This window comes from Papilio machaon, chromosome 15, assembly GCF_912999745.1.
Source record: "Papilio machaon chromosome 15, ilPapMach1.1, whole genome shotgun sequence".
Classification (NCBI taxonomy): Eukaryota; Metazoa; Arthropoda; class Insecta; order Lepidoptera; family Papilionidae; genus Papilio; species Papilio machaon.
Genome location: NC_060000.1, coordinates 7,668,236 through 7,681,607, shown reverse-complemented (window position 1 = coordinate 7,681,607; position 13,372 = coordinate 7,668,236). Strand labels below are relative to the sequence as shown.

Below are 13,372 nucleotides of genomic sequence, written 5' to 3'. Positions count from 1 at the left end.
ACAACCTCAAATTATTTTATAATACAAAAATTATTGCTTTATTATTAAATTCACAAGTTTTATCAAGTTCGTTGCTTGAATTAATTTTAATCATGTATTTTTGATATGTAATATTTACCGTTGATTTCTGAGACCAAAATCTCTGTTTAAAAAAATATCCTCATCCCTGTCATTATCTTTGACAAAACAGAGATAACAGTTTTAATCTGGTATTATGGTCTCAGAAACACACGATTAATTCTAAACGTAAAATAGAAGAAAAATAAATATCAAAGTATATGACCTTCTTAAACAATATCTGCAGGGTGATTAATATGCAATCAGATCTTTTTGTAATACTATAATTTTCAATTATTCGATTTCAGTAAAGTGTTTGTCAAGTGGAGAGAAGTATATTAAATATTTACTATTGGTATTAATTTATCCATCTACTATGTATTAAATAATTGGTTTGTTTTATTTTCAGTTTACAATTTGGTGACATTTACGAAATGTGCTGTGTAGCCATATAAAAATGTTGGGTGACATACCTGCTCTATGGTTTGGATTTTATCATTTGTCAATGTTAGTTTGACAGCAGCTGTCAGTGTATTGAAGGATGTTTTAAATATCGATTTTACACGTGATTTATTAAATTTTTCGGTGAATTTAATTGCACTAACATCACATTTATGCGCCGGACTATTTAAATAATGTAAAATATTTTATTTTGATTGTTGAGATTAAATGATTATTGCAATATCAGTCTAGGATTGCGTTTTACATTGTTATATTGTTATTTGTCATCAACATCCTTGAAAATCACTGTCACCGCTAAAAGTACAGCCAGAATGTTGTATGATATGAGTTGCACTGTAGATGCCGCACTTGACACAAGTTTCATACGGCTTACCGAGTACAAGTTGGCTGAGGAACCCTCCAGTGAACGCGTCACCAGCACCATTCGTATCCACAATTTGTTCCTTGTCTAACTTCCTCACAGGTATTAAAGTAACTTTGTTACCTTCAACGAGGATGACCGGATCGCTGCCCTGTGTTATTACGACCACTCTTGGCTTTGTGCTGTTTAGTTTAGGAAGAGTAGCTATGTTCTTTGCGATCTGCTCAGAGTTATCGCCCGGTATATTAAACGCTTTCGCAAAGGCTTCTGCTTCCTAAAATTATAAAAAAAAATTGAAAAATTAGGACTTTTAAAAGTTTGAACTAGAAAACTACTAACTATAAAGTCACTGGATAATCTGCGATAAGTTTTGAGTCAACAGCGATACGACGTTCACTCAATTCAATCTTTCATCATCAGCATCTTCCTGGCCTTTTCCCATTCACTAGGGATAGGTACACAAGGTTTTATAAACCTTAAATCAATCTTTAACACTTGATTTCTAAAAAAAAAACAGCCTCTACTGTTGGTTATAAACAACTCACACCCTTAAAGAAGCAGTGTAAGAAGAGAATTCAACTCACAGTTTCATTTCCAAACAATATATCGACGTAAGGTATCATCTTCTCCAGGGGCTCCTTGTAGAACTGCGAGACAAATGGCGCGCTCAGGTTCATGATAAAGGTCAGCCCGTTTCTATGCGAGTGCTCAGCCAGTCGCATTATCGACTCCGGTGACACCGCCACGAAGAAACCCTGCAATAATATCTCTTAGTTTTAAAATAAGAAAGAAAACCTCATATGACTGTTTAGACATGGTTATGAGGAAGATCAAGATGAGGAACATGAATTGAATATGACCAAAATCTATTGATTAACTTGGCATTTATTCATTTTTTAATATCTTATAACTATTAGTTAAAGACAGTAACATTGTCTGTTTCACTAACTTACCGAGTCTATGGAGAGAGCTGAATGTTTCATTCACTCAAATGTAGAGACCATAGAGAAATAGAGTTGTATATGTCACTCACCGATGCGTATATAAATTTTGCGGACTGTATGGCGGCCTTGCAGGCGTCGGTGTCGAGGTGTGCAGGCGTGAAGCGCTGCGCCGCGGCCAGGTTGGCGCAGAGCGAGCGGTGCGTGCCCGTCACCAGGACGCCGCAAGTGCCCGTCGCCGTCTCGCCGCATACTTGGTACAACACGCGGACACCATCAGCCCTAACAAGAGAAAATACTTGCTCCGTATCTATTTGCGTAGTAAAGTAGTAGAAACCCTATAAAAAAATACGTCACCCCTAATTGGACATAGGCAATTAGAAAAGCATGTTGTGAAACTATCATGCTGTTATTCAGAATCTCCGAACTGAGAAAACTGGTCGTGTGCACTCAGACCAGCTAATTTTAAATATCAATAATACGTAATAATAAGTTTCCTTAAATAAGCAAAATAAAAAATATGAATAGTATTTCCAACAACTTAAGGAAACTTGTAAAACCAAAAATAAACCATACTACACATAACCATAGAGTTGGATTTCAATTGTACTGCCAGATAAATAGACTTCGATACTTGCATTTGAGATGCCAATCAATTAATTGAAGCGTTTGCCAAATTGATCAAGAGTTGTATAATTTAAAAATTTGTAGCAGTCAGGTCTATTTGCGTCATCTGATATATTACTCGTTATTAATAGGCCAATAATATAAGATACGTGGGTGATAATGTCATAAAATTATTATATATCTAAAGAATACAAGAAATAAAGAAGTAAAATATATATTTACTAGCTGTCGCCCGCGACTCCGTCCGCGCGCAGTTAAAAAAATGGGGGGGGGGGGGTTATGAAAAATAGATGTTGGCCGATTCTCAGACCTACTGAATATGCTCACAAAATTTCATGAGAATCGGTCAAGCCGTTTCGGAGGAGTACGGGAACGAAAACTGTGACACGAGAATTTTATATATTAGATTGTCAGAAACAGAGAAACATCAACTAACTATGGCTGTCATTTTTGTTGAAAATCGCGATCGCGCCAGTGGAAATCGGCTAAATTCTTTAGCTAACATATAAACAGGAACATACTTTTTATATGATAATTGATACTAAACAAACGGCATTTGAAATCTTGTGAACTAATTTGTGACACCCACGTATCAAGTGGGCAGATATGACAGACGGACAGTTACAAGTCTACAAGACATATCTAATCTTAAACATTATTGAACACATGAGCTATTGCTTACATGTCCTAGATTAGATACGAAAATATTGATATAAAGAGGGTAGACACGTAAAAGACATGTTACATGTTCAGTGCCACTGACTTACGAGTTCAATGTAATACGAAAAACTGCTTTGGTATGGAAGGTGTCAAATGTCCTATATCGTTGAACAAAATTATTTTGTATGAAAATTTGGCGGCGTTTTCATGGCAGCCATGCCTTCTTATTCTGTCATCACGCGTTTTATTTTTACCACAACAAACATTTGACCACAGAGTACACTACAGAGTAATATAAATATTGTTGCGAAACTAAGATAATAATTACAACCTTTTAAATCGTTTCCTGAGAAATGTAAGAAATCTATCTACAGCTACATATAAATCTATATACAATACAACGCAGAGTTATTGACGTAATTTTAAAAAGAAAAATTCCACTGGCTTTACACTTATATTTTTTACCGTCTCTGTTTTCCTCAAAGAGGATGCTCAGAGCATCCTCTTTGAGGAAAACAGAGACGGGATGGGATGACGCTATGTTTTTACATATAGAGCAAAGTAATTATAATGTTTTCACCTTTATAAGTAGTTTCAAAGAAAAGATCGCGAATTTTTTTAACTACACAGCTGACGCCTGTAACCCTCTGGGTAGGTGGAGATTACGGACCTCCATTTGGTTTGGCCAAATGAACGACGATACGGAACGTGACGGGTGGCAAACCGCGTCGCCGTTTTAATTTTTTTTTAATTATGTTTTTAACATATGATGTAAATTGCATAAGCAGTTAAAACTCTTAGCAAATGATAAAACATGTCAGACACAGATGTGATCCCTAACTGATAACATTTAGCGTTATCAAAATGCGTGAGGCCACTTATTATGTGACTAACTCATTGTATGATAGTAGGAATGTACTCATTAAAAAGATAATAATGTCATATAAATTGTACACATGTACGACAGTCTGTTCATAAACCAGTAACTTGCTTACACACAACACCAAGAATATTAAAAAAAAGTATTTTTTACGTGCCTAATTAAATATTTTAGATTACTAAAAATTAAAACTAAAATCTTTCTCATATGTCATTTAGTCAAATAAAAATTAAAACGTAAATAAAACTCCTAGAACTATTTCACTCTTTACGCATTTGCACTAAGGATTGGAAGATTTGTATAAACATTGAGACAAAAAAAAAATCATACTATAAGACACTACTATGAATACATACTTTAATATTACTTCAGAGTGTCTGCGCCAAACTTCACGCACCTGGCGGAGCGGCGCGGCAACGTCATTCAATTACTCATTCTTGTCATTCTACTCATTCTATTCATTCTATTCATACCTTTCATTCTCGCACTCACGCGCTAACATGTAACACTAATCTAACTTTCAATAAAATCGCATCTAGCCTAATTGCAAGCGGTTTTTTATTTCTTGTTCTGTACTGAACAAAGTGGCGACCGTGACAGGACCTGCAAAAGCCAGAAAAAAACTATTTCGAAGTTTAAAACTTCTTCGCCGAGTGAAGGACAAATAAAGGTCATCAGCACGTGCATCCGTCCAGCTTTCTACACCTTCTTGGAGGACTACAAAGGGGCTGCGACTACAGCGGACCACGTGCAACTAGACTTCCTCACGCCGGTCTACGTATCAACCAATTATCCCGAAGGAACCTCACGCCTACGTGGAAGTCAGCCAGCATCGCCTATTGGAGGGAACTGCCTTCTTTTGTTGCTTCCTGCCTTTCTCAAGTGAGCCCGTTCCTTTTCTACTTTCCTAATTGCCTTGTGCTTTGATTTGCAAACAAATATTTTGGCTTTTCAGTGTTTAAGTGATTTAAAAAATTACGCTAATTACGTTCATATCTAGCTATAGCGAGTGTCTAAATTATTGAACAAATTTAAATCATCAAATTGCTATATTCATCTATGATCAAAGTTGAAAGTCATGCCGCGTGCGCATTTCTTTGTGACCCATTCATTCATTCATTCTAATAACCGCTAAAATCACGCTTGCATTGCAGCGTATTTCGCTTTATTTTATTGCTCCTCGCTGCTTATCAGCTTATTTCATTTAATTTAGCGTTAAAATAAATTAAATTTGCCCATTTTTATATAAAACTATAGAAACCCATCATTGATTAAATAGATAAACGCGCTTTTACCGCTAAGAATCATCATATTTCCTAGTAAATCGTAAAATTGTTTCAATCGTTTTATTGTATCAATTCCAGCCATTATCAACGCATCGGACAAACAACAGTCGACTCACGTGACGTCACCCTTTGTCTACGTGCATGCAGCTACCTGTGCTCTTCACTCAAGTGACTATACGTGCGTGTGCGAACAGTCGCGCGAGGCTGCGGCTGACTACGAAGCGAGGAGCGTATCGTATGCAATTTTAACTTACATTCAACTTTTAATACATTCATTAGTTATTTATTTATTTCATCGCAATGTCTACAGAAACCGAATCTAAAGAACTTAAGGTTCTCAATATTAAACGTAGCAATATAAAAGGACGTTTAACTAAATTTAAGAATTTTATCGATAATTTAAAAACTTCAGAATCTATTTCAGATGTAGAATTAACTGAGCTTGCGATGAAATTATCTAGAATTGAAGCTTTGTTTATCGAGTTCGAAGAGTTGCAAAACCAAATAGAATTTTTAAACATTTCAAATCAAGAAATTGAATTGACTACTCGCGATATTTTTGAGCAAGACTTTGATCACTACATTTCTCTGGCTCAAAATATAATAAAAACGTATTCAACTTCCAAGTCAGCTAATTGCGAAATTCATTCAAATTCTTCAAATCATTCTATTAATACGTGTCGACAAAAGGATGATTATGAAACGCTTGGTTTTAAATTACCTATAATAAAAATACCGAGTTTCGATGGAACATATTTTAAGTGGTTGGAGTTTAAGGAAACATTTAGTTCTTTAGTTCATGAAAACTCTAAAATTAAAAATATTCACAAATTTCATTATCTTAATTCTTACTTGGAAGGTGAAGCCGCCCGTGTCATTAGTAACTTAGAAGTTTCAGATCTTAATTATTTACAAGCCTGGCAACTCTTATGTGAACGCTTTGATAACAAAAGACAATTGATCAACAATCATTTAAAATCACTTTTGAATTTTGAATACGTTCGCGAGACTGACAAGTCACTTCGTTTCATCACTGATCACATTACTAAAAACTTGCGCGCCCTCAGTACACTGGGCCTACCTACTGACAAGTGGGACGTTTTAATAATTTATATAGTTACAGCAAAGTTAGACAGTGCTACTTCTTTTAAATGGGAGGAACATAGGAATAATCTGTCCGATATACCTACGCTAAGTGACTTCTTTGCATTCCTAAGAAAACGTGCAGATATTTTAGAGATTGTGCATAGCAATAAACAAGAAAAACAAAACAAAATTAAATATACAAATTCTACTGCACCTAACAATAAGATGCAAACTAAGTCTTTTGTAGTTACTTCTAAAGACGCTGTTTCTAATTCTAGTAAAACTTTCGAGTGTGCATATTGTAAGGGTAACCATCGCCTATACGAATGTTATTCATTTAAGGCCAAGTCGCCAGAAGATAGGAACTCAATAGTAGCAACATTGAAATTATGTAAAAATTGTTTGAGATCAGGTCATGTTGCTGAGAACTGCAAACTTCCAGGTTCTTGTCGATCTTGTAAAAAACGTCATAATTCACTTTTACATATTATTAAAGAATGTGAAAATTCTAGTGACAGCGTTCCGCCTACTCAATCGGTAGTAATGTCCGTCTTGTCTTCTACTGAAGTATTGTTGTGTACAGCCATGGTTTTAGTATCTAATCCCATAACTAAAAAATCTATTACAGTTCGAGCCTTACTTGACTGCGGGAGTCAGTCTTCTTTTATAACCGAGTCGGTCCAACAGAAATTGAGCTTGACTCCTCAGCCTTCAAACGTTAATATACTTGGTATTGGTAATGCTCAAGTCAACCTAAATACGAAACGATGCATTTTACAATTACAATCTAATAATAGTTCTTTCAACGTAACAATGAGTTGTTTAGTTTTGCCTGTAATATCCAGCAATTTGCCAAAGATTTCTTTTGATTACAAAGACATAAATTTACCTAAGCTTGAATTAGCGGATCCTAGTTTTAACGAACCATCTCCTATTGATATGCTCATTGGCGCTGACCTATTCTGGGACCTGATAGGCTCAGAGCAGCGCTGTCTAGGGGACCAAATTAAAACCCCTAATCTTCGTAGCTCTAAACTTGGTTGGCTTGTTGCGGGCCCCCTACCTAATTTATCTAAAAATTCTATTCCAAATAATTTATCAATATGTAACTTCTGTCTAAAGGATGATAATTTTTCTAATAATTTATCTATAGATCAACATGAAAATTGTAATTTCGAAAAGGCCTTGTCAAGATTTTGGGAATTAGAAAGTTTTCCCCATAAAAGGCCCCTAACGCAAGAGGAAAAACTATGTGAACAGCATTTCCTTTCCACTACTACACGTTTAAGTGACGGTCGGTTTTGCGTCAGTTTACCGCTCCGTGATGATCGAGACTGTTTAGGTGATTCTTATCAACTAGCCAAAAAAAGGTTTTTAAATTTAGAAGCGCGGTTCAAACGGCAACCAGAGCTTAAAAAAGCTTATGCCAATTTCATATGCGAGTATGCCGAGCTTGGTCACTTAAATGAATCTAAAGTACCTAAACCTATTAATTCATTCTTTCTTCCCCATCATCCTGTAATCAGAGAAAAGAGCGAGTCAACTAAATTACGTGTCGTGTTCGATGCGTCGGCTCGTTCTACGTCAGGTTTGTCAGTAAATGACTTACAAATGATAGGGCCTACAATACAAGATTCACTTTTCAACATTTTAATTCGCTTCCGACAGTATAAATATATCATCTCGGGCGATATAGAGAAGATGTATCGTCAAGTTAGCTTAAGAGAGTCAGATCGTGACCTACAACTTATTCTTTGGCGGGAAAACGAAAATGACCCTTTACGTACTTTACGCTTAAATACGGTGACATACGGTTTTTCCAGTGCGAGTTTTTTAAGTACTAGATGCATCTGGCAGTTGGGCGAGGAATGTGACGACGATAAAATAAAAAATATAATACAACAGGATTTTTACTGTGATGATTTGCTTACAGGCTCTGACTCCATCGCGGAGCTTCGTCACATTCAGCGCGCCGTGTCAGATGAACTGAAAAAAGGTTGTTTTAATTTAAGAAAATACCGGTCTAACGTTCCCAAATTGTTTATGTCCGATTCGATAAATCCAGAAGAAGGTAACTTAATTATCAGCAATTCTACAAGCACTCTAGGCATCGGTTGGTCTCCTTCTTCAGATCAATTAAATTTTCAAGTCAATTTTTCCCCGCCTGAGAACATCACTAAAAGATCGATCTTATCTACTACATTTAAAATATTTGATCCTCTTGGATTGCTATCCCTATGTACAATAAAACCAAAAATTCTTATTCAAAAACTATGGTTTCTAAAAATAGGCTGGGATGACGAGATCACTCAAGATATTCTTTCTTTCTTTTGCAACCCGATTATTTATGGCCTCAAGAAATTTCACCGGTTTTCGATTTGCCAGAGTTGAAAACAGTTTCTACTTTATCAGCGGAAATGATAATGACGTCTCCTGTTGTAGATTTTAAAAGATTTTCTAAATTTCGTACTTTACAACGAACTTATGCAAGAGTTTTCAGATTTTTACACAACTGTCGTAATCCTAAAAATAAACTAACTGGCTGTCTGCACGTGGATGAACTTAATAAATCCCTACAGTTTATTATCAGTCAAGCTCAGAATGAATTCTTTTCTAATGAAATTAGTCGGTTAAAGTCTAAAAAATCTCTTTCAACAAAGTCATCTCTCTCTTCCTTAAATCCCTTTCTCGACGCAGATGCACTTCTTCGAGCAGGAGGTAGAATTGATTCTTCCGCCTATTCTTATGAAAAACGACATCCTATTATTTTAAAATCTGATCATGTATTGACAAAACTTTTATTTCAAAATGAACACGAGCGTCTTTTACACGCTGGACCCCAACAAGTTCTAGCTTCAATTAGAGACCGCTATTGGCCTCTCGGTGGCCGCAACTTAGCAAGAAAGGTAGCTCGTAACTGTCTAGTTTGTCGTCGTTTTAAAGGTACGACGATGAGTAACATAATGGGCGATATGCCTAACGAAAGAGTAGACCCAGGTTTTCCATTTCATACCGTTGGTACTGATTTCGCTGGACCGTTCCTAATCAGTGATCGAAAGGGCCGTGGATGTAAAATAACTAAATGTTATTTGTGTATTTTTATATGCTTTTATTTTAACACTAAAACGATTTATAGCTCGCAGAGGTTTACCTAAACTAATTTACTGTGACAACGGTAGGAATTTCGTTGCCGCGTCTAAAGAAATTTCAACTTTTTTACAGTCAAATATTGACGCTATTTGTGATTATGCAGCTCTTCGAGGTATCGATTTTAAATTTTCACCTGCTTACGCTCCTCACTTCAACGGTTTAGCCGAGGCTGGAGTAAAATCCGCTAAATTTCATATTCGTAGGGTCTTAGGAAATAGTCATTTAACCTTTGAGGAGCTAACTTCTTTGTTTGCTCAAGTCGAGGCCATCCTAAACAGCCGACCCTTGTGTCCCCTCAGTCCCTCGCCTAATGAATTTCAACCTCTCACCCCGGCACACTTTTTGATTGGCAGGCCGCTTACATCACTACCGTCACCGAGCTTCCTTGACTGCAACACCAATCGACTCGACAGGTTTCAATACCTAGAGCAGATAAGACAACATTTCTGGAAACGTTGGGCTAACGAATACATTGCGGAATTGCAACAACGTTCAAAGTGGCGTACTCAATCAAGACACTTGAAGATCGACGATCTTGTCCTTGTAAAGGAGGACAATACACCTCCATTATGTTGGCGCCTCGGTCGAGTCAACAGGTTGTATCCTGGCCCTGATGATGTCCCTCGTGTCGCTGACGTCGTTACTTCTCAAGGAACCGTTCGAAGGGCACTCAATCGCCTATGCCTTCTTCCCTCCCCGGAAGAAGACCTATCTTGAAGGATGTCTCCTTCAAGGCCCCGGAGGATGTCTGCGCCAAACTTCACGCACCTGGCGGAGCGGCGCGGCAACGTCATTCAATTACTCATTCTTGTCATTCTACTCATTCTATTCATTCTATTCATACCTTTCATTCTCGCACTCACGCGCTAACATGTAACACTAATCTAACTTTCAATAAAATCGCATCTAGCCTAATTGCAAGCGGTTTTTTATTTCTTGTTCTGTACTGAACACAGAGCATTGAAGATAAAACAGACAAGAAATACTAGGACATCAGCCGACATCACGTCAGATATATAAAAACTAATACATCATGCAACTTACACTCTCTATACCTCTTACAATACTATATCTATAGATTATCATTGTGTTAATAACTCACAAACAACCTTGAACACATTTGTAACAGAGCCTATTTCAGTTGATTTTTTGTTCGTTTGCAAATATATTACTTTAGAAAATATATCAATTATAGTTACGACATCAGTAGATTGATGGATCCTATGAATATGGGCCAAGACAAAATTTCAACCACAGAGGAAAACAGATTGCATAGGCCCTTTTACTTCACCAAAAAAAAATTACGCCTGTAAATGTGTATTTTGTTTAGTGCATGTTATTAATTGAACTAAGAGGTAACTTTTAACCCATTGAGATGCCGTCTGAATTAAATATTAAATAATGATATTGTTAGTTCCTTCAATGTTGCCATAAATTAGCTTTTGCTAGCTATAGTTCCTGTGGTAAATTTGATATCCTTTTAACTTCTGTCTAACCAAACTTTATACAAATTAGCCTTGAAGTAAGTAAAGGTGTACTCACTCTGCTCTCTCCTTGAGTATCTTAGCGTAGTTGTCATCACCAACGCAACCAAGGTAAGTGCAGACATCAGGTGTCCCAAGGATCCATTGCGCAACACGAAGTGAGTTCTGAACACTACCGCCTGCTATGAACTCTGCATTGTACCTGGAATTATAGCACTGGTATTATTAATACAATAAACTTTACGAAAATAGACATTTGGTTCTGCAAACTATGTAAATATAAAAAAATGTAAATTTCTTACTAAGCTTTTTTAACAGTAAACAAGTTTATAAACATCCTATTTTATAGATAATAGCTGTTACCCATCTAAAAGGTACTTTTCATTTAAAGTCCAGCCATTTTGGAGATTATCCAGAACAAACATGGACTTGCAGACAGGCTAGCAGTAGTTTTAAAAATTTGTTTTAGTTATAAATAACAAAAATCAGCCACTACTAAATACAGCCACTCCAATTTTATTTATTAAAGACTAGCTGTCGCCTGCAACTCTATCTGGGTGGAATTAAAAAAATATTTATTAGTAGCCTATGTGTTCTTCCAGACTATGTTCTACATCAATGCCAAATTTCATCAAAATATGTACAGCCATTTTGGAGATACCTTCAAACAAACATCCATCCATCTAAACATCCGCATTTATAATATTAGTAAGATTAAGATAACATTTTTAATATGGCAACATGTACAATGTTATCAAGCAAAAAACATTAAACAGTTAATTGTAAATCACCAATTGTTTGTTACCATGAAAAATTATGTATTGTATGTGCAAAACGAATTAATTTCATCAGCCATCATGATTTGATAATACCCTGGTTAGTGATACAAATAATTACAGTTTTTCACGGCCATAAACAGAGAAAATACTAGTCCTACTTTAATTATAAAATTAGATAATTTTAACTTATGACATAAGACACATTTTTGTCTTTCTTTAATTGCTTAATATATTTATTAATAAGAGTAACTTCTATTTAAAACACATAGTAATAAAAAAACATACTTTTCCATTAGCTCTTTATACAGTGGCATATGCTTTTCTTCTGCCATAATAGCATCATCAGGATGCAAGTCATACTTCTTCAGTAAATCCTCGTCCACAATAGCAGAGATGTCTAGCAAGGGATTACCAATGCCCACCAGAAGACCTTTCATGTCACCTTTATTGCTAAAATTATAAATACATTAATTTTCTACACGATTCCTATTTATTTATTACATATCTGATTTTGTCTTATATTTATAAATATAAAAGTAATATAAATATTGAAATTAAAAACCTGTCGAAGTTATTTTTCAAATGCCAGTAGAATATTATTATAATGCAAAAATTCGCTCACCTAGATTTATCCATTATGTAATTTTAAATAATGAACAATTAAATTAAGGTAAAAACTTTGTGAGATTCAAGTTTAATCGGTTTTTTATACATCAAAATAGTTATCAAACGCAGTCGTACCGCATGTTTGGTTAGCCTCAAGAAAACGTGCTCGTACTACCTGAGCGAACGAAAGAATAGTTTAAGATTCAAGAATTATTCACGTTGTACAATCATTCTCACATTATCGCATTCTTGATTCTTGGCTACAATTTATGTCAAGTGTCACTGTCAGTGGTCTTGTTCAGCTGTCTCCAAAGAGTGTATCAAGATTGTCAATGACTTCTTTGACTTCTAATCCTCGATAAGCTATAAGCAGTAGTAATTTGTGCCAATTTCATTTTCGCCATTTTTGCGTTTACGGTGGCGATTGGTACCTTGATAGCAGTGGTAAGGATTCGAACTAATAAGCTTCTGATCTTTTAAACCTATATCGTGTATTTAAGAGCAAGCGTGGAAAAGATATGATAAGAAAATTAAACCTTGTTTCAATCATATAATAATTTCATAGCCAAGACACCTTAAATGCCTGTTAAATATAATTAAATATCATGCCTATGTTTTATAGCCTGGACTGTATCTAATAAAACGTAATAAAAATGAAAAAATGGAGGTCTGTGGTCTGTGCCTACCAGTTCATTAAGGATCGGCTATCGAGGGCAAGGGGGAGGCCCTGGCGGTTAGTTTGGACGTAGCCAAAGCCTTTGATCGGGTGTGGCACAAAGCACTTCTTGCGAAGTTGCCTTCCTACGGGCTGCCCTGCGCTCGGATTTCCAGCTTCTTGGGGGTCGGATTAGTTTTAAACGAAGTATACAGAACCTCTGTCTCGGAAGATGAAGGCTCGCGCACGGGCTGCGAGCAACTTTTGATTAACGGTCGTTCGTGGTCAATTTTTTTTCTATATCAAAAGATTGCAGACCAACAAACGGCGCGGTGACC

The 13,372-nt window shown here is 36.0% G+C and overlaps 1 protein-coding gene across 3 annotated transcripts; it reads right to left on the bottom strand.

Annotated features, from left to right (window-relative positions):
* Positions 1-165: 165 nt before the first annotated feature.
* On the bottom strand, positions 166-12,648 carry LOC106713117 (adenosine kinase 1). Of its 3 annotated transcripts, none has more exons than XM_045681256.1 (6): positions 12,396-12,648; positions 12,059-12,223; positions 11,053-11,196; positions 1,914-2,103; positions 1,465-1,635; positions 166-1,154 (listed from the first exon to the last, which is right to left on the bottom strand). In XM_045681256.1, exons 1-6 carry the CDS (start codon positions 12,407-12,409, stop codon positions 786-788), a joined length of 1,053 nt encoding a protein of 350 aa, XP_045537212.1. In that variant the 5' UTR covers positions 12,410-12,648; the 3' UTR covers positions 166-785. The 3 variants fall into 3 exon arrangements, with proteins under 3 accessions (XP_045537212.1, XP_045537213.1, XP_045537214.1); XM_045681257.1 differs by having other exon boundaries at positions 12,059-12,214; XM_045681258.1 differs by having other exon boundaries at positions 12,515-12,648.
* Positions 12,649-13,372: the final 724 nt, after the last annotated feature.